The sequence below is a fragment of the Apis mellifera genome, linkage group LG1 (assembly GCF_003254395.2).
Source record: "Apis mellifera strain DH4 linkage group LG1, Amel_HAv3.1, whole genome shotgun sequence".
NCBI classification, from domain to species: Eukaryota; Metazoa; Arthropoda; class Insecta; order Hymenoptera; family Apidae; genus Apis; species Apis mellifera.
In genome coordinates, this window is record NC_037638.1 from 24,225,548 (window position 1) to 24,246,066 (window position 20,519).

The following is a 20,519-nucleotide window of genomic DNA, read 5'->3' on the forward strand; positions in this document are numbered from 1 at the left end:
TTGATCGAAATTAATTTTTATTTCAGACCAGACGTCGGTCTCGAACATATGATTGATATTAATTCAGTGATGATTCTTGATGTACTTAATTACGATAATTGGAATACAATTAACGATCGTGCAACAACAATTGATCTTGGTTCGGATAAAAAATTCTTACATAATATTAAGTGAGTGAAAATATTATTGACTTAAGATAAATTTTGACGCAATCATTAATCATTACATTTTATCGTTTGTCGAATAACTTAATTTATCATTGATTCAAGAACATTTTTCTCTTTTCTTGTTATTTTATCGTTTGTTATTTAGGTTCGTTAAAAAATTTTATTTCGAATTTCATACGATCAAAATGTTGAAAATCAAATTGGTTCGAAGCTGTACAATATTTTTAAATCGAGATAAAATAGATTCGATGCGTGAATATCTTTCATCAAAAGAAAAGAAAAAAAAAGGAAAAAAAAAAAATATCGGAGTGAAAGAAAAATATGGAGAACTCGAACGTATAGAATATAAAGTTGGGTCATCGTTGGATGACCGTGAACGATAAGTATTTATTTTTAACAAAAGTATATACGTACATAAACGTAAAATTTTATTCAAGTTTTTCTTTCAGCATCCGAATTTTATTTTTTTTTATTAATCGTTGACGAGATAAGAGAACGATAATTCTCTTAATAATGTATCATAATTTAAGTAGATATAATTCTACATTAGAGATAAATTCTACTTATATATTTTACTTGCTGGAGTATTTCTTTACGTTTGATACGTTAACCAGGAAATCTCGATTATCGCGAAACTGCACAATAATTTACCACAGGGTTTCCCATAAAAATAGAACTCGTGGGTTTTCACACATGATACGACATTGGCCTAAATACTTTCTTCAAAATGCATATGCGTAAAAATAACCGTGGTACAAGAGATATAATCGTATGTGAACCATAATAAAATTGTTATTCCAAATTTTCTGTTTCCACTTTGATAAATTGAAGATAATCTTATAGAAAAAAAATTAAATCGTCGTTAAACGTAAGATCAAATCTTCTCTAAAAGGCGCCAGAGTGAGTACTTGTATAGTCTTGTATAAATTTTTTACAAGATATTAAAAATTATAATTAACTTATTGATACAAAATATTTGCAGAACAAAGACAGAAGTATCTATCCCTTATAAATAATTAACAAAGAAATATTACGAATATTGATGATAAATTAATATCTCTCATAAATTATTAAAAAAAAATCATCATTAAAGAAAAATCTCATAAATCGACAAATAACAAAGGAATTAATGAATCAATAAGGAGGTTAATAAACTCAAAATTGATAACTACAGTAAGAGAGAACTATCTTCTTTCATTAACAAGTTTCTTTTACGATAAATTATTGAAACGTAATCATAAATAAAACATTTACATTTTATATTACAGTATAAATGGATGAACAATGAAATTAATAATACAATCTTATACATAGGGAAATCTTTATATCGGTGAGCAGATATTGTGTGTGATTCCCCGGATACGTTTGTAATGTATGCACACACTCGTCGAATAATACATTTTGAAAACATTTCAACAATTTTTTTTTCCGGATGAAAAGAGCGTGGAAACGCGAAAGAAGTAGACATAGACACACGGGAGCGAGGAAAAGAGGTGAGGAAAAGGAACAAAAAGCTGGGACGAAGCGAGAAAAAGAGGGAAAAAGAGGGAAGCCGAGGATAGAATTGGTTGAACGAAAAGGAGAGGAGAGGCAGAGCGAGAAAGAGAGCAGTTTTACACGCATTCGCATTCAGTCTGCTTGCGGCGTTCGTGCCAGTCGTATTCCCTCGGTTATACACTTATTTTTTTCAATCTTTATCACGCTATTCTTCCATCCCATGCAATTCGTTTTTCGAATATCCATATGAGAATGAACGAAGCGAGATCCGCGAGGAAATGCCATCGTTTCCGCCACGATTTTTCCGAATGAGGGGGCACGAGCCGACGCGTTACTACCAAGAACGCACGATTCTCGAATTCGCGTAAAAAAAAAAAAAAGAAAGAAAGAAAAAAAAAACTGCGCTACTGGGTAAGAGAAAATTTATTCCTTACATCGATCTTACGTCACGTTAATTCTTCTTAAATTGTTTCTTCATTCATCCGCGAAGTTCGAAGGCGAATCAGATTTCAAACGAAGCACCGGTGATCCCCCCCCCTCTCGTGAGTAAACGAGTGAAAGTTGCGCAAAATCTAGTTTAATCGATTCGTTGAAATGGAATAAGATAAATTAACATATATCTCGGGGGGGGTAAGGGAGGGGGTAAAGATATACGTATCTCAGTTTCTTTAAAAACTTGGAATTTTATATATATATGTATGTATATACATAATCGCAGCTGATTCTAGCTAGCTCATGGAATCTTGTTAAAAATATCTAATATTATTACATGTAATTGGATTTTCATTATAATATCAAGGTCAAGGTGAATCAACATCTCGCGATATACGATGGAAAAAAAAAAGAAAAAAGAAGTAATAACTACATTATGCGTTACAAAAATGAATAAATTATCGCGATTATAAAAAAAAAAAAAAATGTTCGATCTTTTCGATACGAAACGTTAATCCGTTTATATCCGTGAGAATTTCCGGGAAGAATCTCGCACGTTTACGTGCACATCCGACTCGCTCGATGTTAATGCTTTCGACAAATACGACGATTGGTTGGATTTGTTAAGAAGGCGAAAGATTATACGGATCATTATGCATCGCACGCGTACAACCGCGGACGAATATTTGTGATCGCAATTAAGACTCGTTTGTCTGTCTACACGATGAATATACGAGTAGAGTTTATACGTCGCACACGTCTTAATGAGTTAGCGCGTAGAAGCATGTGTGGATGTTTAACGTTTATTCATCCAGTAGCAAGGACAGGCCAATTTATCGCTTCAATGATATGATCGCCGCGCTAAATTGGGTAAATCGGTGACGGTTCTAATTAACGAACGGATCTAATGTATATGCAAACTGTTTATCTCGAGGAGGAAGAGGAGGAGGAGAAGGAGAAGGTGGAGGAGGAGGAGGAGGAGGAGGATGTTATCGCGGGTGGTAAAACCGCGCGGATCGCTACACTCTCATCCCCGGTTTAATTACTAAAACGTACTGGTTTATTTGACGCGCGGATCGCTGTACGCTCTTTCCTCATTGCCATTGATACCATTCTCTCTCTGTTACGTAATAATCTGCTTAGCAGCGCGCGGTTAACCGTGTTACAACTTTCCGTGGGTGTTTTTCGCCAAGTTGAGGTCGTGGATCGATTCGTTCCGTTCGTCATCTTCGATCGCTTTCGCGTCTCGCGGCCGAAAATTTAAACACGAGAGAAAAATTATTATAACACTTCATCTCTCTCTCTCTCTCTTCTAATTTGAATAGGTGAATACAAGAACAAGTGTGTATCTGTTTCTCTGCGAGGCGAATTTCGAAAATAAAGGAGAAAAGAATCAAAATGGACGAATCGACGAGTGGCGATCGTGAGAGGCAACACCGATCGGCGGAAGTAAACACGGGGCAGAAGCAAGGGGCCACGTGCTTGAAGATGGCTAATTACGCGGCGTCGAACGAGGCGTGCGACTTATCAAGAATACCGAGACGGAAGTTGTCCGTGTTTTATCGATCGTTCGACGTGATCGCGCAGATCGATCAAGGGGGGAAGGAAAGGGGGGCGCTCGATTTTAGGCGAACATCGAGCAGCCCGTCCGTTCGGATCGACGGTATTCAAGAGGATAACGATCCGAACGATAAGGACGAAGGTGATCGAGAAACGGGTTTGCACAAAAGAGAATTGGTAACTTATCGCTCGTTGATCGAGAGCGGCAAGTTTTTGACCAGTTCATCGCCGGATCGTCTTAGCGAGAAGCCATCCTCGAATAAAGGGCAAGCCTCGAATAAAGTTGGTTCGTTATCCCCGAAGGCGGTCGAGCTGTCTCAAGTTCGAGAGGATACGATCGTGGATAATTATTCCACGATTACCAGCGAGGCTTCGATCGGGAAACGTTATAAGTTGAATAATAATGGGAATTATTCCGAGTTGAAAGTAAGCTGATGTGTACGGAACTTCTTGTGTCGATCAATTAACTCTTAACGGGCCCTGCTTCTATTTTCCTTGGCTGGATATTTCAGCGAAACAGAAATCTTTCATCCGAATTAATTTCGTTGAAATTCGATCGATCTACTGCATCAAAAATATTTTCGTTAGGAATAATCTGAATGCGGTAAAGAACGTATATATATATATATATATATATTCGGTGATATTTCATTTCACGCGTTCGCGAAAATGAAATTTTCCACCGGGATGAGTTTAGAGAAATCTGTAATGAATTCGATTCTCGGAAAAGAGATATATAATTTTTCAACACATTCGCCGAGAATAAATTTATTTAGCAAATATTAATATTTCGCTCTCTATTAATATGCATAAACGAAATAAATTTTATTTCACGTTTCAATATTCGCACGATAGCTAATAACTAACTTTATACTAAATTTAATATCAATTGATAGTGACAATTTGAAAAAACGTGCACGATAGAAAGAGCTTTGCAGGTTCACCGAATGTGTTGAAAAATGTAATCGATTAGATTTTTTTCCGAAACGTTCGCAACGTAGAATCGTGGGTTTGAAAAAAAATTGAAAAATTGCTCTCGTTCGTTTCGATCGATCGAAAAGCGAAATAAGATCGAGAAAGAAAACCTTGGCCTGATTTCAATCGTCATCCTGAATACCACAGGAGAACTATCCATTACAGTGACACTCGGTTTATCGGACATCCAACACACTGTCTAAACTTAGAGCTGAAAACGCTGGACCGTTAAGAGTTAAAAATAATCATCTCCTTACTCTTAACGATCGTTGTTTTTCGATTAGGTCGCCGATGAAAATGTCGCGATTAATTCCCACCAGACCGATTCAACAACCGATCCGACCAACACCGTCCCATCGTTCGCGGGGGAAAAAATTGGAAACAACTCGACCAATGGGACAATCGATCTCCATCGTGCAAATTCAGTGAATGCCACGCGTTCAATTTGTCCCTTCAACGGTAAATCCACTCTAATAAATTTGAATCGAATTAAAAGATAGAAAAAGGAAGGAAAAGAAGAGGGGAAAAAAAGAAAGAAAAAGACTAAAAATAAAAGTGTATATTGTTGAAGATCTATTCCTTTTTGATTCGCAGATCTGGTTAAGATCAAAGATTCGGAGTATCCCCGCTCGTTTGTGAACGCATCGAGTGCCGGTCGCCTCGGGAAATATACATCAGTCGATGCCGAAATGTCGAGTCACGAGGATAGCTCGATCGGTTCCGATAGCGAGGATGATTCGATCGAACGGAATATGCACGCCGCGTTATGTTCGAGGGACGAAGGGAAGATGGAGAGGCGGCGATCGAAAAGTGACAGTCCATTGTCGCAACCCTTGTCATTGTTTTGCTCCATCACTGAACCATCGCGGAAACTTTCGAGGGAAATTGACGAGCACGAGGAAGCCGAGGATCCTGAGGAATTTCGTTCGAAACGAGAGGACCGACAAGTTGGTAATCATTTTAACATGTCGTTTGTCACGTGTAATATGTTTTCTTTTTTTTTAAACTTTTCCTTTCTCGTGAAAACGTATTATTTCTGTGAACGTTAATATTAAACGTGTTTCCAATTATTCGTGTCATCGAAATGATTTATCGCGAGATAATTCATCGATTTTGGAATAATCTGGATTAAAAAAAAAAAAAAGGAAGAAAATTGTGATAAACACGCTATCTTCCATATTGCCAGATATCCGAAATATCACGTATCTCGAATCGTTCTTACTATACCGCATGATCGCATTACATCTGGCGATCTATTCCGTTCGATAGGAAAAATAATATTTGCTCTGGAAGCATTGCGAACGTTAGGTATAGTTATACTTATATCTTTGGGAAATTCGAAATAAAGCGTCCGGATGCTTTTGCTGAAATTCCTTTTCAGTTTCGATCGCGTAATGAAATATTTATAGAGAAATGAAAAATGTTAAAAACCATGCCCATTTTAAAAATAAAAATATCGTTCGCGAATCTATGCGTATACGTGTATCATTCGATATTGATCTCCGTTCCAGAGATTTTTTGCCACGAAAAGATCTTTGTCGGAAGGTGACTGCGAACGATACCATCGTGCAAAATGCCATTGCAAATACACGAAGGAGGAAGAATCGTTCGACGAGAGGACGCAATTTCTAGCTTTTCCTAGTTTTAACGACATCAAGCTACAGATCATCGGATTATCGTGCTCGAAAGATATAGACAACGTGTACAGGTACAATTCGAACAATTACTCGTCGTTACTTTTGAATTCTATTATATGATACATATGAATTTTCAATAATCTTGATTAATCTCTTTGTTACTTTTTCCGTTTTTCCTTGTTTCAGAGAAAATTTACCGGAGAAAGAGCTCGAGGTTAATAAATTATCGAATATATAATTTTATATAATATAATATTTATAAATGTAAATCTATATATTTTTTGCATATAGATATTGATCCGTTTCTTAATTACAGCGCAAATATATTGCGTTTTCAATAGGACTTGGTTCCGATAGAATTACCTTACATCGAAGAATGGTCTTATCGCTGCGTCAACGAGATCAGTCGGAACGAAATTTTATGAATGAAATACAAAGAATGCAAGAGGATATAAAAGTAAGATATTATCTCTTTTCAATCCTTAATCTTTTTTCTAAATATCAAATTAAAAATATCGATATTTTTCTTAGAGAATTAAATTTATTTTTCATTACGATGTAAAAAATTTATAAACACTTTCTTAAAAGAACATAAAAAAAAATAATATAAGAACATAATAATTTTTAAAAGATTTTAAAAAAGATTTATTTTATTAATTTTTAATAATCTATTGTTTTTTAATAGGATTTATGTTCGCTTTGCACGGATCAAGAGTCAATAGACAAAGTAGAAAAAGTTCGTCATCGATTAGACATGATAGCACGGTCGGCCCATAGGATTTCTTGCGCTGCTGAAACATTGGGAGCAGTGTACCAAGAACACAGACTTTCTAGAGCGATTTTTATAGGTGACAAGTATCTGCAATTATTACGATCCAGATGTGAAAATCTAGCAACAGATATTGAAGAAATCAAGTAAACAAAGTTTCTTCAAAGTTTTTCTTTCTTTGAACTTTTCTTTTTTTTATTATATTTCTTATACGATAAATTAAATTGAATTTATTATTTTAAAGAAAAATAATGATTTTTAATGATGTTTGAAAAATAATAATTCCTACATATGATTTGCTTTAAAAATTATTTTCTAGAGAAATATTGTTGAAGAATAATATTATGATAGAAGAAACTTCTGGAGAGATAGGAGACGATTTACCTAAAATTCGATACAGAAATGGATTACCTTGCAATAATCGAACAATGGTTCGTCAAAAATTATAGATTATAGATTATATCAACGATATATTATTAATTAATTTTTTCTTAATTTTATTTGCAGATGGCTAGGAGAAGAGCTAGCATCGCTACAATTACACGACCTTTAAATTCTCAAGATGTTTTAAAGGCATTTGTTATATTATTTCTTATAATTTAATTTTAATTTTAATTAATCTCAAATTAATTTATCTTATAATGTTATTCGAATTATTATATGTAAAAATGTTAAGAATAAAAAAGACTTTTAAAATTCTTTTTATATTTAGGAAGCTCCTAGACAGCGAAACTCTGTTTCTGGAAGAGTTACTTTAAGACGTCCATCATTATGTTTCGAAACGCAAAAATGGGAAAACGAAAAATTAAATCGAACGGAGTTTGTATTATTTTCTTATTATCTATTGCACAATAATATAATATTTGGAATAGTAAAAAAAAATATATATATTTTCATATTTCAGCAGTGCAAATAGTGTCATTGAATTACGTGACATTTTTGAACACACTGAGTTGCGAAGAAATTCAATTGAAGAAAATAATAATCTCTTAAGAAATGACCAAAATAATAGCGTTTATAACGTAAATTGTGACATCACTAATAATGTAAAAGATAGAGATCGATTAATCACAAAACAAAATTCTTTCTTGGAATTAAATGTGGCTAAAACTGTTGAAAAACAGTTAAAATCATGGTAATTCATTTAATAAAAAATTATATTCAGTTAAATGCAAAATAAAATATATATATATATTAATTCATGATAAACAACTAAAATTATAAGAAAATATAAAATGATAGAACTTTCAAAAAACAATTTTAATATTAATTGAAGGTTTTGTTTTCAGTATACGAACACATAATGTTGAACCATTACGAATAACAAGAAATATTGAAACATGGAGGCCAATATTGTGGTTCACATTCATTTTCTTTCTCGGATTTTATGCAAAACAAATTATTTCAACGTTTGTTAGATAATATATTAAAAAATTTTGATAGTAAGACTTAGCATTTTTTGTGTTATAATATTGCAGTATTAAAAAAAAATTTATTCAGTAATAATATTCTTGTAATAATTTACAAAGAAAAATAATAAAAGGCGTTATTTACAAATATACGTATTTAATATTCTTCATTTCTTCAATATATTACAAATTATCCACAGTTCCAATGCACACGAGCGAATTATTTTTATTATAATAATGTAAAGAAAGAATACTCGAACAATAAGTTGAGTATATTTGTGGTGATTCCGTTTCAGGTACTAGATTTGATGAATTACTATATGAAACAACATATAATAAAAATACAATATATAATATAATTTTATAAATATTTTTAATATAAAATATTAAAAATATATTTCTTTTCAATTTATAGAGATACTTTATAATATTAAAAATTACCTATTAACAGTTTTAATATGATCATGCGTAGGCCATAAACGAATAGTGCCATCTAAACTTCCACTAGCAATGTATTGGCTATCAAAACTCCAATCTAAATTCATAATTGTGTCTTCATGACCTTTGAGTTCTGTCAACAATGCATTAGTTGCTAAGTCCCAAACAAAAATGGATTTGTCATCACCTAAAATAAAATTTTAATTAATAAAATATGAATTTATTTAAATATATATATACATATATAGAATATTAATGCAAAAAAATATATAATTACATATAAAATATATATAAAAGATTAATATATGTAAAAAAGTTAAATTTTATAGCTTATAAAAAACTCATTATTTAATAAAAAATTGTTTAAAAAATGTTTTACCTGCAGCTGCCAAATATTTTCCATCCGGACTAAAAGCTAAACTATAAATTGTTGATTGTGCACCTATATATACTCTTAATAAATTTCCGTCATCTTTATCCCATAATCTCACAGTCTTATCAGCAGATCCAGTAGCTAAATATCGAGCATTTGGATGAAATTTTACGCACTGTAAAACACATATATAATATACATAATAAAACTAATATAAAAATTATCATTTTTCTTTTTCTTTTTATATATTTATCTTTTTTACATTCCTTTTTAAATATAATTTTATATATCTTTTTTACATTCCTTTTTAAATATAATTTTATATATTTTTTTTTACTATAATTTTTTTAATATAATTATAATTATAATATAAATATAATTATATATAATAAAATAAAATCTATTTCTTAATCTAAAATACGTACATTTATGTCTAAAAAGTGACCAGCGAATATACGTAATGGATATATCCTATCTAAGGACCATAATTTAGCAGTTCTATCATGAGATCCTGTTGCTACATATAAATTGAATACACTAAGATCCATGCACCATATAGGATAATTATGACCACTGAAACAAATTATATATTTTTTTAATAATAATTAATAATAATAATTAATAATTAATAATAGTTATAATTTCATTCATAAAATATTCATATAAAATTAATATAAATACCTATAAATAGCTGCACATGTATAATCATTAAGTCTCCATGCCCTCATATCTTTATCACTAGATACAGAAAGTAATATATCAGATTCTGGAATAAACCTTAAATCATGTACAATATCTGTATGACCTCTAAGTATCACTGCCCCTCCTTGAGTCCTTAAAATATAATGAATGAATAAATAATTTTAAATTTTACTTAAATTAAAGATATCATAATATCTTGAAATGATACTATGAAACTAAAAAATGATATTATGAAATTAAAATTATAGAAACTTACATTCTGTTCGATGTTTCATAAAATTGATGTAAAAATGGAATATTCGAGGCAAATGTGAAAGAAGGTTCTTCATACTTTGGCTTAATTAATACTGTTTCATTTATACCCCATAATCTAATTTCTGTAGTACTAAATCCTACTGCTAATTTATCCATATTCGGTGGAATTACACCACTACTTGCACTATAAAAATAAATATTTTATATGATTCTCAAAGATTCTTAATATTTATTACACTAACCTCCAATAAAATCATCTTTTCATATAAATAAATTCCAATTTATATATAATTACTTTTCAACAGCATTATTTACTGCAAATATTCGTAGAGGTTGATGAGCATTATTTCGGATTAATCTTATAGCCTCTTGGAGTTCTCTCATTTCACGATCAGCTCCAGTGCCCAATGGTTGTTCTACATATCCATTAATTCCTACTTCAGAACGTAAACCTGTTTCTTCACAACCTTCTGTGTCTGTTTCAGGCACATTCATTTTTTTAATTATTGTCACATGAGTATTTATTATCTATAAATAAAACATTATATATTGTTAATAAAAATTAAAAAAAGATAGTTTCATTAACAACTTGTTGTACTTAATGTTTGATATATTATAACTTTATTACCTGCATTAATATTATATGTCCATGTTTTGAGAGAAATTGTTGAAGACATAAATGAGCAACATCAGACATATCCACTTTATATTTTCTAGTTCTAAATGAATTTACTAAAGGTCTTAATTCAATATCTTGTACTGAAAATACACTAGATAGTTCTTCTAAAAAATCTTTCTCCGTTTCACTGTTGAACTCATTTTGATGCGTTTTTAGAAATTGAATTGCTGCTTGCCTATTACCAGCATGTAGCATCTCTAAATACAAGTGACAAAATACAGGGTATAGAAGCCCTTTTAATTCCATTTTTAATTTATCATCGAGTACAATATTTACCCACATCTTTAACCTAAAGAAAATATTTATTTTTAAAAATAAAATAAACAATAATTATATAATAATAATTAAATTATTGCATTAATAATTATTATTATTATATTATAATTATATATATTTAGTTATAAAAATTTTAAAGATAAAAGAATGTACCGTTGATATGCTTGATCTGCAGCAGCAACATCAATACTAATGGCACTAAAAATAATTGAATTATCTTGAGATGTGGCAGAAGCAGCAGTTGCATTCAGAGTCATTTCATCACTCGTTCTACAATATACTTGATTGTTTTTACAAAAAACGTCGCTAGTCTATAATTAATATTTAAAAGTAATAAGAGGTTATGTCATATTTATTAATTCTAATTTAAATTTAAATAAAATTATTAAAATAAAAATAAGAATGTAACTTGCCTGATAATGACGTCGTTTTAAATATGACTCAATTGTAGCATTAATTAATTCACTCTTTAAACGTTTCATCTTTTTATAATTATACGTTGGTTATTTTCAAGAGATTGAAAAGATTCAACCATACGAAAGACATCAAGTAATACAAATTATTTAAATATTAAATTAATTATTAAAGTACATAGTTTCAACAATTATTTATAAAATCAATCGAATGAAAATAATATTTATATTTTATTAATAATTAATAAAACAAATCTTGAGATTAACCGCTATTATTAGATATATATTTTCATTGATAAAATAAATTAAAACTTAAATAAAATTTTAATTAATAATTAATTAATTGGGCATGTTATATTCATTACAATATTTTTTTTAAACTTTCATACTTTATTGAACCTTATTTATAACGTACAAATCTATAAACAAATAGTTGCCGCCCGTCAGTCATTCTGAAAATATATAATCAAAAACATATCTTTTCCCTAGAAAATGATTTGTTGTTCTTTGTTGTTACTGGAATTACTAGAATATATATTTTTATTTATGTGCAAGTATAAAATAAATAAATAATTACAATTTTTTATAAGTATCTTTTTTCTTTGTTTTTTATCATCGAATTTAAATTATTTATAAATTATATTTAAATAATTAAATGAATTTTTTAAAATATTAAGTAACAATTAATAATATATAGAACTATTCAATACTTCAGTAATTTCAGTAATTTTATAGGAATTTTTTAGAAACTTATAACTAGAAATAAAGACAACATAGATAAGATACAAAATAGATCTGCTATTTTGTATTTATTATATTAAAATGATAATCATAAGCATTAAACAATCAAATTAATCATTTTATATTTTTTTATGTTCTTTAAATGTTTTAAATTAACAATTGTGCAAATATAAATTTTGTAAAGTAAATATAGACAAAAACAAAAGGAAAAGGGATAGATATAGAGTAAAAATATTGAAATTAGCGCCATCTCTAGAATGGCACATAAAAAAAGAATAGCAAATGAAAAAAGAGATATAGATAAGAATTTATTTTCAGCGCCATCTCTTGAATGTCAGATATGTTTCGGAAAAATTATTGTTATAAGTACTTAAAAAATAACGTTGTTTCTCAATTCATATTTTATCTTATCTTCTATTTTCAAAAAGTCTTCGAGGTATTTAAGAAATAGCACTGAATTAATTTTTACTTTATCTCAATTTTTTTTTATTATTTATTATGATTGTAAAAATTATAATAATATTTACAAAATTATATATCTATATATCTATATATATTATATATCTTGTATATTTAATTATAATATAATTTAAATGCTTTATTATAAAATTTTTGTCTTTTATTTGTTATATTTAAATAACTATTTATCCATTTTTGATCTAAAAAAAATATATATATATATTATATTTTTAATATATATAATATAGTAATAATATAGTAATGATTTTTATATATATCACTGATATATAAAAGTCATAATAGAATATTAATATTTTTAATGCTTTTATAAGCAATATTTTTTCATTATATGTAATTTTTAAAAATATATCATTAATTAAAATTATTGAAATTATTAAATATTGAAAACTTACAAATTGGAACACAGTAAGTTTAAATCTTGTGGTAAAACATATCGTATATGTGGAGACAAATCAATAAATGGATCATTATCATTTTCAAAATTTTCAAATTCTTTTAATCTATAAAATATGAAGAAATAATACAAATATTTTAATTTAAATAATAATATTTATACTGACCTTACAATAAAATGTTTGGATTGATTTATTGCTGATTGTTCAATATTCCGTTTAGATAAATTAAAAATTGTGGGAAGTACTGTGTCACGAAAATCACCAATTTTTATTAAATTATATTGTTCTGAATTATTTTTGTTAAGACTTTGTGTAATTAATGAACGTAATATTGGAATATCTATCCAAACAACATGACATTCATTGTGAAGCATTTTTGCAAACCAATCAAAAGCACCAATCTTAGCTACATTATTCCATTCTATACCATTATGCCAATCATGTACCTGTAAAATATATAAAATTGTATTCAAATTATACATAAAATATATATTTTAAAAGAAAAGATTTTTAATGATAATAAATTATTAATCTCTATTTAATATAATATAACTTTTAATATAATATAATATAATATAATATAAATTTAATATAACTTTTAGTGAAAAATAACTTACAATACATTGACAAACTTGACTAAGTGTCTCTCGAAAATCTGTCATTAATGCCATAAATGATTCAGGACCTTTAGTATAGAGCAATACAATATCTCTGTTTATATTAATATCTTCCCATTTTATCTTTTTTTTAATATCCTATAAAATATTTGATATATTGTATTTATTAGTTCTAATTTTATGATTAAAAATATTTTTATAGAAATATTTTTTTCTTACTTTATAAATATATATAATATAGATGAGGTACATAATTCCAATAATTGTAAATAAAGTTATAATAATAATAATTGGGAAATAAGAAAATTTATCAAAAATAATATTGACTGGAATATTGTGAACTATTGTATTTATATTTTGACAACCTATATACAAAATTTCTATTATATTTCACCATATATGATTAAATAAAAAAAATATTATTAAATTATATTTAAATTAAAGAATATTAATTATTATTGCCTAAAAAAATAAGGAAAATATATAAATAAATATGACTATGTTAATTTACTTACTTTTATACCAAAAACATTCATGAAGTGGTGACCATAAGGTATTATTTTTATATCTTATATCATCACATAAATATATTGTAGCACAATAGTTGGCTTTTTTAAGACTTGTTTGCTAATAAATATTATAATATTAAAATTATAATAGTTTATTTTTTGTTTGATAGAATTTAATTATACAAATATCAAGCATGAAACTTACCCAAGTTATATTAAAATTATGATTATTGTCTTCTAAATAATTATCCTATAAATTACATAACAATTTTAGTATACTTTATTTATATTACTACATTATAAGATTACTCACTTATATATATTAAAATTTTTATATTGTGATATATCATAGTATATATATTATATAAAATTTTTAATTAATTATATATTTTATAATGATTAAATCAATAATGATTAAATATTATATTATATTTTAGAAAATAAATATTTTAGAAAATAAAACAATAAATATTATAATAATTAAATTACCAAAAGATGAAAATTCCAGTAACCACCAGGAACATCTTCATCATTAAAAGAACAAATATCATTGTACAATATACCCAACTTTATCTGAACTGTAATTATGGGTATAGGAGAGTATATATCAAAATATACCCACCTTTTACATTTTTTTTTAAAATTCTATTTAAAAACATTTTATATAAATCTATTTATAAATAATCATAATATAAACTTACTTGTTTGTATTATTAAGTTCGATATATTCATATGTACATTGCAATATTGGTTCTATATCTTTTCTTTCATAATTAGTTCTTAAGAATTTATTATTTTTTATCATTTTTATCATTTTTGTATCTTGAAAATTAAATTGAACAGAATAACATGCTGTAAATACATATGGAACAAGTATTCCAGTATTCTAAAAACAATTTTTTTTTAAATTCTTTAGAAAGATTAATAATTTATAATTATAACAAATTAAAATTTATTTATATATGTGTATATGTGTACTAATTATGTATTAATACCTGATATTGCTTATTATTTGAAACAAAACATATAATATTTCTACTATGTATTTCATTTTTATATGAATTATTAAAATTATAATTCATACATTTCTTTTCATTAATTGATTCATTTGCTAATAAAATAAGCTCATATTTACATATATTTTTTGGTGGTTTAAGTTTAATTTGTATGATACCTATAATATATTATATATATATATAAAATAAAATTTACTTATATTTTATATATATATATAAAATATAAATAAATTTTATAAATACTTAAAATTTTCTTGTGTACAAATATTTATTTATATTATTTATATTACCAAGAAATTTAGAAATTTTATCTATTGTTGAAAAATTAACATCTGTAGAAATATCTTTATTTGTACAAAATTTAATTGCAGGCAAATTATTTGAATAATTTATGGATGTTTTACAATCATTGGTATCACAAATATACTGCAAATAAAAAAATTTTAGATAAAATAAAATAAATATTATTTTATTTTTGAAAATAATATTGAAAAGTAAAAATAATGAATATATATAGAAATTAAAATAATAATCAAATATAAAATTTAAATATTTAATTTTTTCTTAGATCTGATACTTACGTCACAATTTTTTGCATATAATAAAGATACAATAAAAAATGCAATAAGAAATGTCATATAACCTTTAAATATAATTAAATACATATTTCGAAAAAATTTTATTGAAAATTTTACAAAATTATAATTTTTGAATTATTAAATTTTCCGTAAATTTTTTATATTTATTTACAAAAGTAATTATAAGTATGCTGATCGAAAAATTAACAATTATATTTTATTTCATATTCGTTATCGTTTTCAGAATATTCAACATGGCATAATTACACATTCAATTGTAATTAAAAAATATCATAAAGATAACAATCTTTAAAAATAAAGCAATCTTGCATATTTGCATACGCATACATATTTGTATTTATTAATCATTCATAAATACTTTTAAATTATTCAATTATTCAGATTTTCAACTTCTGCTTTAATTAGTCATTTTAATCTGCTTTTGTTCGCATAGAAATAACTAAGTAAAAAAATTATTTATTAACATATTCCGTGATTCTTAATTATTATCTGACTAAATGTATTAGTTATTGATTTTTTTTTTAATTGAAAAAAGTTTTTATAGAAATTAAAAAAACATTTTAAATCTAAAAATTATAATATATCTATTCAACAAAACAAGAAGAAAATAAATTTAAGATACAAATAAAATTATTATTTTTATATTTTAATGATTTCTATAATGCCAAAAATAATGCAAAATTATTTTATATGCATAAATAACAAGTATAAAAAACAAGTGAATTATGGAAATGAATTAGATGTACATCAAACACTGTTATACATATGTATACATATATTTCATACGACCACATGTAAGTATATGAGCGTGCGTATTTAATAACGCAGTTGTCTTGAAATTATATACATTTTCTAATACTTGTGGTTATAAGATTATTCATAATAAATATTACATAATTATATTCTTATTTGTAATTAACAAATGATATTTGTCACATAAAGTAATAATTATGCGAAAAATTAAACTCAAACAATTTAAAAATATACTTCAATTGTATGCTTCATACTTGCTTTTTTTTGAAATAAAAAAAAATAAACTTATAAAACATAGAATGTGCGAAGTAATCAAAAAACAAATGATTGCAAACAATATTATCTATATATACTTTTCACAGCCTATTTTACTGTAAATTTCTTTTTAATTTTTGTTTAAAAAATTCCAATATTGCTGAGCAAACAAACAAATATGTCATGTCATTATTGTATTATGCATGAAATATAATATAATGAATATCCTGTTAATAATAAAACTTACACACTATGGTAAAAATTATAGAAATTAAGAAAATTAATACTAACAAAAGATATTTATCGAGCGAAATCTATAAGTTTTTAAAATCGAGCTCAAGACTTATTTGCGAGAGATTTCAAATACAGTTTACAGGAAACTAGAACCACATAAAAAAGTTTTTTCCAGATTTTAAAATTTGTTTTTACGAAAAAAATATATCATGTTCAGTATGTACTAGGATAAATATATGAAAAATTCTTAAATATTCATTATAGCTAGCAGTATAAACCATTTCCTTGATTCTCAATCACATATTTTTCTAAATACTTCGCAGCTTTCTCACTTAAATTAAGATTAGGTAACTCTTTTTTAAATTGTTCGAGCGTTCCAGCACCAGCGATGTAACCATTTAATTTAGCAGCTAAAGGTGAATTTCGAAGAAGCTCATCACTAGTGAGACCGGTATTTTCCATTAACCATGGATGTTTTCGAAGTCGATATTTCTGATGGTAACTAATAAATTAATAATAAATTAATTATTTAAAAATAATAAGAATTACTTGTATAAATATTTTAATTCATTAAAATATGTTGAAAATATATTATCGATATATGTATTAATCTAATAAAAATTAACTTATGATAAATAATAATAATTTCATGGAATTGGAATTCATATAATAATATTATTGAAATACGCATAATAATTTAAAATTAATTTTTAATTTATATTTTTCTATAAAAATTTATTAAAAAATTTTATAAATTTTCTATAAAGTTCTATTAAAAAAAATTTTACAAAATTAGCATATACTTACTCTTCTGCTAGATAAAACTTTTCGAATTTTCTAATTTCAGTAAGAATCAAATCTGTATGTTTGTATTGCTCTTGTTCACGTGATTTTTCAGCTAATAATTTTTGTTCTTCGTCATGATACAAAATTAATGACATGTACTAAAAGCAATAATACAAATATAATCATTTTTATATAATAAATGAAACCAAAAATTAATAAAAGACTATTATCATATTTACCTGTCTCTTGATTTTTGTAGTGAGACCATACTCATGATTCTGCCAAAATAAAGCAAGTAATTGTGAATATGATACAATATTTGGATTATACTCAATATCAACGACTTCTGTATGATCACCTCTGCCAATAAAAATAAAAAAAATTGATATAACAGATGCAAACAGATTTCTATTAGAAATGAAAAACAAAAATAAAACATACATATTTTTATAAGTTGGTGATTCCTTTTGTCCACCTGCATATCCAACACAAGTTCTAATTACACCGGGTAAAACGCCAAATAAACAATCACCGGCCCAGAAACATCCCATTCCAAATGTTGCGCGTTTTGCTTGAATTTCTTCGAATTGTCCTGGCATTTTGTTCGACTATTATCATAAAACGAATAGAATTATATAGAAGAATATAAAAATATAAAATTATATAAATAATAGCTAAAATTAAATGAACTAAATTAAAATGTTAATACAGTGTATAAGAAAAAATTTTTCAATTCATTTATCATCATGATGTTATTTTGATCTGATCCGATAAAGAAATGTGAAACCTATTATACATAAGTAACGGTTACACTGAATATGATTTAAAGTGACTAAATAATGTTTTTTTTAATGTTTTAATGTTATTAAACGTTATTAAATAAAATCATTTTCCTTTGAATCTCTAATATATTATAACAATTTTTCATTTTTTAGATTTTTCAATATTAATAGAATTTATCACCTTTAAATAATATTAGTTTTTTTAATTTGTTATATCGAATATTTTAAAATAAAAAAAGATATAAATAAAAATATGAAAATAATTACAAATAATTACAATATTTTGATATTATGTCTATCTGAAAATTTATGTTTATTTAAAAAATTATTTCGCTTATTAATAATTGATCTCATATTTTTATGATTAGAAATAATTCTTTCATGACACCCGTTATATATAAATTACGGACCTGACGCGTGTACAAAAAAAGCGTGACGGAATATACAGGGTGAACTATATAACTTGATTACCTCGTTTCTGTTTTTAATAAGATTAGTTTCAAACGTGTTATTTCGTAACATCATTATTTTTAAAATGTAAAAGTCTTTTTTATCTTTGAATTAAATAAAGTATTAATTTTTTTTCTATAATAAAAATTATATAGATTAATTTCTTAAATTTTTTTACGAAATTATTAAGAAAATATATATTTATATTTTCATATTAATTATTTGAATATATTAGAAATAGAATTATAAAAAAATACTTGAGAATTTATTGATATATCTTATAAGATACTTAAAATGTTATTTATCAACTACAATGTACTTGATTAAAGAATGTCTATCTAGTTCAATCACATTAACACGATAATACGTAATCGACGAAAGATTTATTATATATCGTCATTAAATATTTTTCAATATCATTTAGTTATTGAAAAGAACTTTTATAAATTTTCTGTTAAAATATACAAAAAAAATTATATAAACAATTTATTTAATTTTTCTATATTTTTTTTATTTAATATGAAAGATTTATAAAAATATTTTTAGAATTTGTCCTATTTCTTATTAAGAGTAATTAAATAAAAATAATTATATATAAAAAAACAGAAATGAAAATGAAAGTTATATATAAAGAGATAATACAAAGAGTACAAGTAGATTTCAAATGTCTAATTTGAAAAATCAAATATTACAACAAAAATCTATAATTTTATTAAATAAATGACAGAAACAATTCAAATCATTTAAATAATTATTTACTTACATAAATCATTTTATATGAAATGAAAAATGATCCAACAAAACACTTTACAAATTTAAATTTATGCTTCAAGTTTTATTGAAGACGATTTAGATGATTAATAAAAAGAATTTTAAAGTAAAAAATTAGTATTCATAAAAAAATAATGCGAATTCAAAAATAATTTAATCTAATAACTTATATTATTGATACGATATTTTAATTAATATTGATAAAATTTTTTTAATTTTTACAGAAATATTATACAAAAATAAATGAAAAATAAAATTAATAAATTTCGAATAATATTAAAAAAATAATTTACCTTAATCTTTAATAAAAAAGAAAATTATTTAAAGAAAATAAATGAAGAAATAAAAGTACAAATAAAAATTCACTCCAAATTCAACGAAAGATATTTCGTTGGTGACTGAAAGAACACAAGAAACTACCGCGTGCTTCAGCAGTTCTACTTTTTATCTACGTTATCCCTTCTCTTTCTCTTTTCCCTACTCTGCAATATATTACGAATCCACTCCATTCTCTTACACATAAATCGTTGCTTTTGTTTCAATCATCAA

General features: G+C 25.8%; 4 protein-coding genes across 19 annotated transcripts; 1 reads left to right on the forward strand and 3 right to left on the reverse strand.

Moving 5' to 3' along the window:
- Nucleotides 1–28: 28 nt before the first annotated feature.
- Nucleotides 29–8,594, forward strand: LOC100576132. 11 transcript variants are annotated; one of them, XM_026445975.1, is made up of 17 exons: nt 29–170; nt 313–1,067; nt 1,150–1,398; nt 1,482–1,539; nt 1,608–2,075; nt 3,422–4,082; nt 4,916–5,090; nt 5,226–5,578; nt 6,143–6,339; nt 6,455–6,482; nt 6,585–6,725; nt 6,954–7,183; nt 7,357–7,468; nt 7,545–7,610; nt 7,750–7,856; nt 7,942–8,172; nt 8,327–8,594. In XM_026445975.1, the coding sequence occupies exons 6-17, from the start codon at nt 3,495–3,497 to the stop codon at nt 8,457–8,459; spliced, it is 2,361 nt and encodes a 786-aa protein (XP_026301760.1). In that variant the 5' UTR covers nt 29–170; nt 313–1,067; nt 1,150–1,398; nt 1,482–1,539; nt 1,608–2,075; nt 3,422–3,494; the 3' UTR covers nt 8,460–8,594. The 11 variants fall into 11 exon arrangements, with proteins under 11 accessions (XP_026301760.1, XP_026301751.1, XP_006571640.1 ...); XM_026445966.1 differs by having other exon boundaries at nt 1,150–1,340; nt 1,436–1,539; XM_006571577.3 differs by having other exon boundaries at nt 1,150–1,340; nt 1,436–1,539; nt 1,608–1,660.
- On the reverse strand, nt 8,584–12,060 carry LOC725044 (TAF5-like RNA polymerase II p300/CBP-associated factor-associated factor 65 kDa subunit 5L). 3 transcript variants are annotated; one of them, XM_026445999.1, is made up of 10 exons: nt 11,583–12,060; nt 11,323–11,480; nt 10,843–11,182; nt 10,510–10,742; nt 10,216–10,398; nt 9,939–10,091; nt 9,683–9,830; nt 9,264–9,432; nt 8,888–9,071; nt 8,584–8,762 (listed from the first exon to the last, which is right to left on the reverse strand). In XM_026445999.1, the coding sequence occupies exons 1-10, from the start codon at nt 11,649–11,651 to the stop codon at nt 8,630–8,632; spliced, it is 1,770 nt and encodes a 589-aa protein (XP_026301784.1). In that variant the 5' UTR covers nt 11,652–12,060; the 3' UTR covers nt 8,584–8,629. The 3 variants fall into 3 exon arrangements, with proteins under 3 accessions (XP_026301784.1, XP_026301787.1, XP_026301786.1); XM_026446002.1 differs by lacking the exon at nt 11,583–12,060 and having other exon boundaries at nt 10,843–11,090; nt 11,170–11,182; nt 11,323–11,443; XM_026446001.1 differs by lacking the exon at nt 11,583–12,060 and having other exon boundaries at nt 10,843–11,090; nt 11,174–11,182; nt 11,323–11,440.
- Nucleotides 12,061–12,926: 866 nt separating this feature from the next.
- Nucleotides 12,927–15,978, reverse strand: LOC100579054. Its single transcript, XM_026446317.1, has 13 exons — nt 15,922–15,978; nt 15,631–15,766; nt 15,320–15,498; nt 15,026–15,210; nt 14,814–14,946; nt 14,530–14,574; nt 14,331–14,442; nt 14,128–14,180; nt 14,035–14,094; nt 13,816–13,953; nt 13,364–13,644; nt 13,196–13,303; nt 12,927–12,982 (listed from the first exon to the last, which is right to left on the reverse strand). Exons 1-13 carry the CDS (start codon nt 15,976–15,978, stop codon nt 12,964–12,966), a joined length of 1,506 nt encoding a protein of 501 aa, XP_026302102.1. The 3' UTR covers nt 12,927–12,963.
- Nucleotides 15,979–16,662: 684 nt separating this feature from the next.
- MsrA (methionine sulphoxide reductase A) lies at nt 16,663–20,388 on the reverse strand. Of its 4 annotated transcripts, none has more exons than XM_006571459.3 (5): nt 19,963–19,986; nt 18,409–18,575; nt 18,207–18,327; nt 17,989–18,125; nt 16,663–17,683 (listed from the first exon to the last, which is right to left on the reverse strand). In XM_006571459.3, exons 1-5 carry the CDS (start codon nt 19,969–19,971, stop codon nt 17,446–17,448), a joined length of 672 nt encoding a protein of 223 aa, XP_006571522.1. In that variant the 5' UTR covers nt 19,972–19,986; the 3' UTR covers nt 16,663–17,445. The 4 variants fall into 4 exon arrangements, with proteins under 4 accessions (XP_006571522.1, XP_026295502.1, XP_016766477.1 ...); XM_026439717.1 differs by lacking the exon at nt 19,963–19,986 and adding an exon at nt 19,221–19,289; XM_016910988.2 differs by lacking the exon at nt 19,963–19,986 and adding an exon at nt 18,677–18,730.
- Between the last annotated feature and the right edge of the window lie 131 nt (nt 20,389–20,519).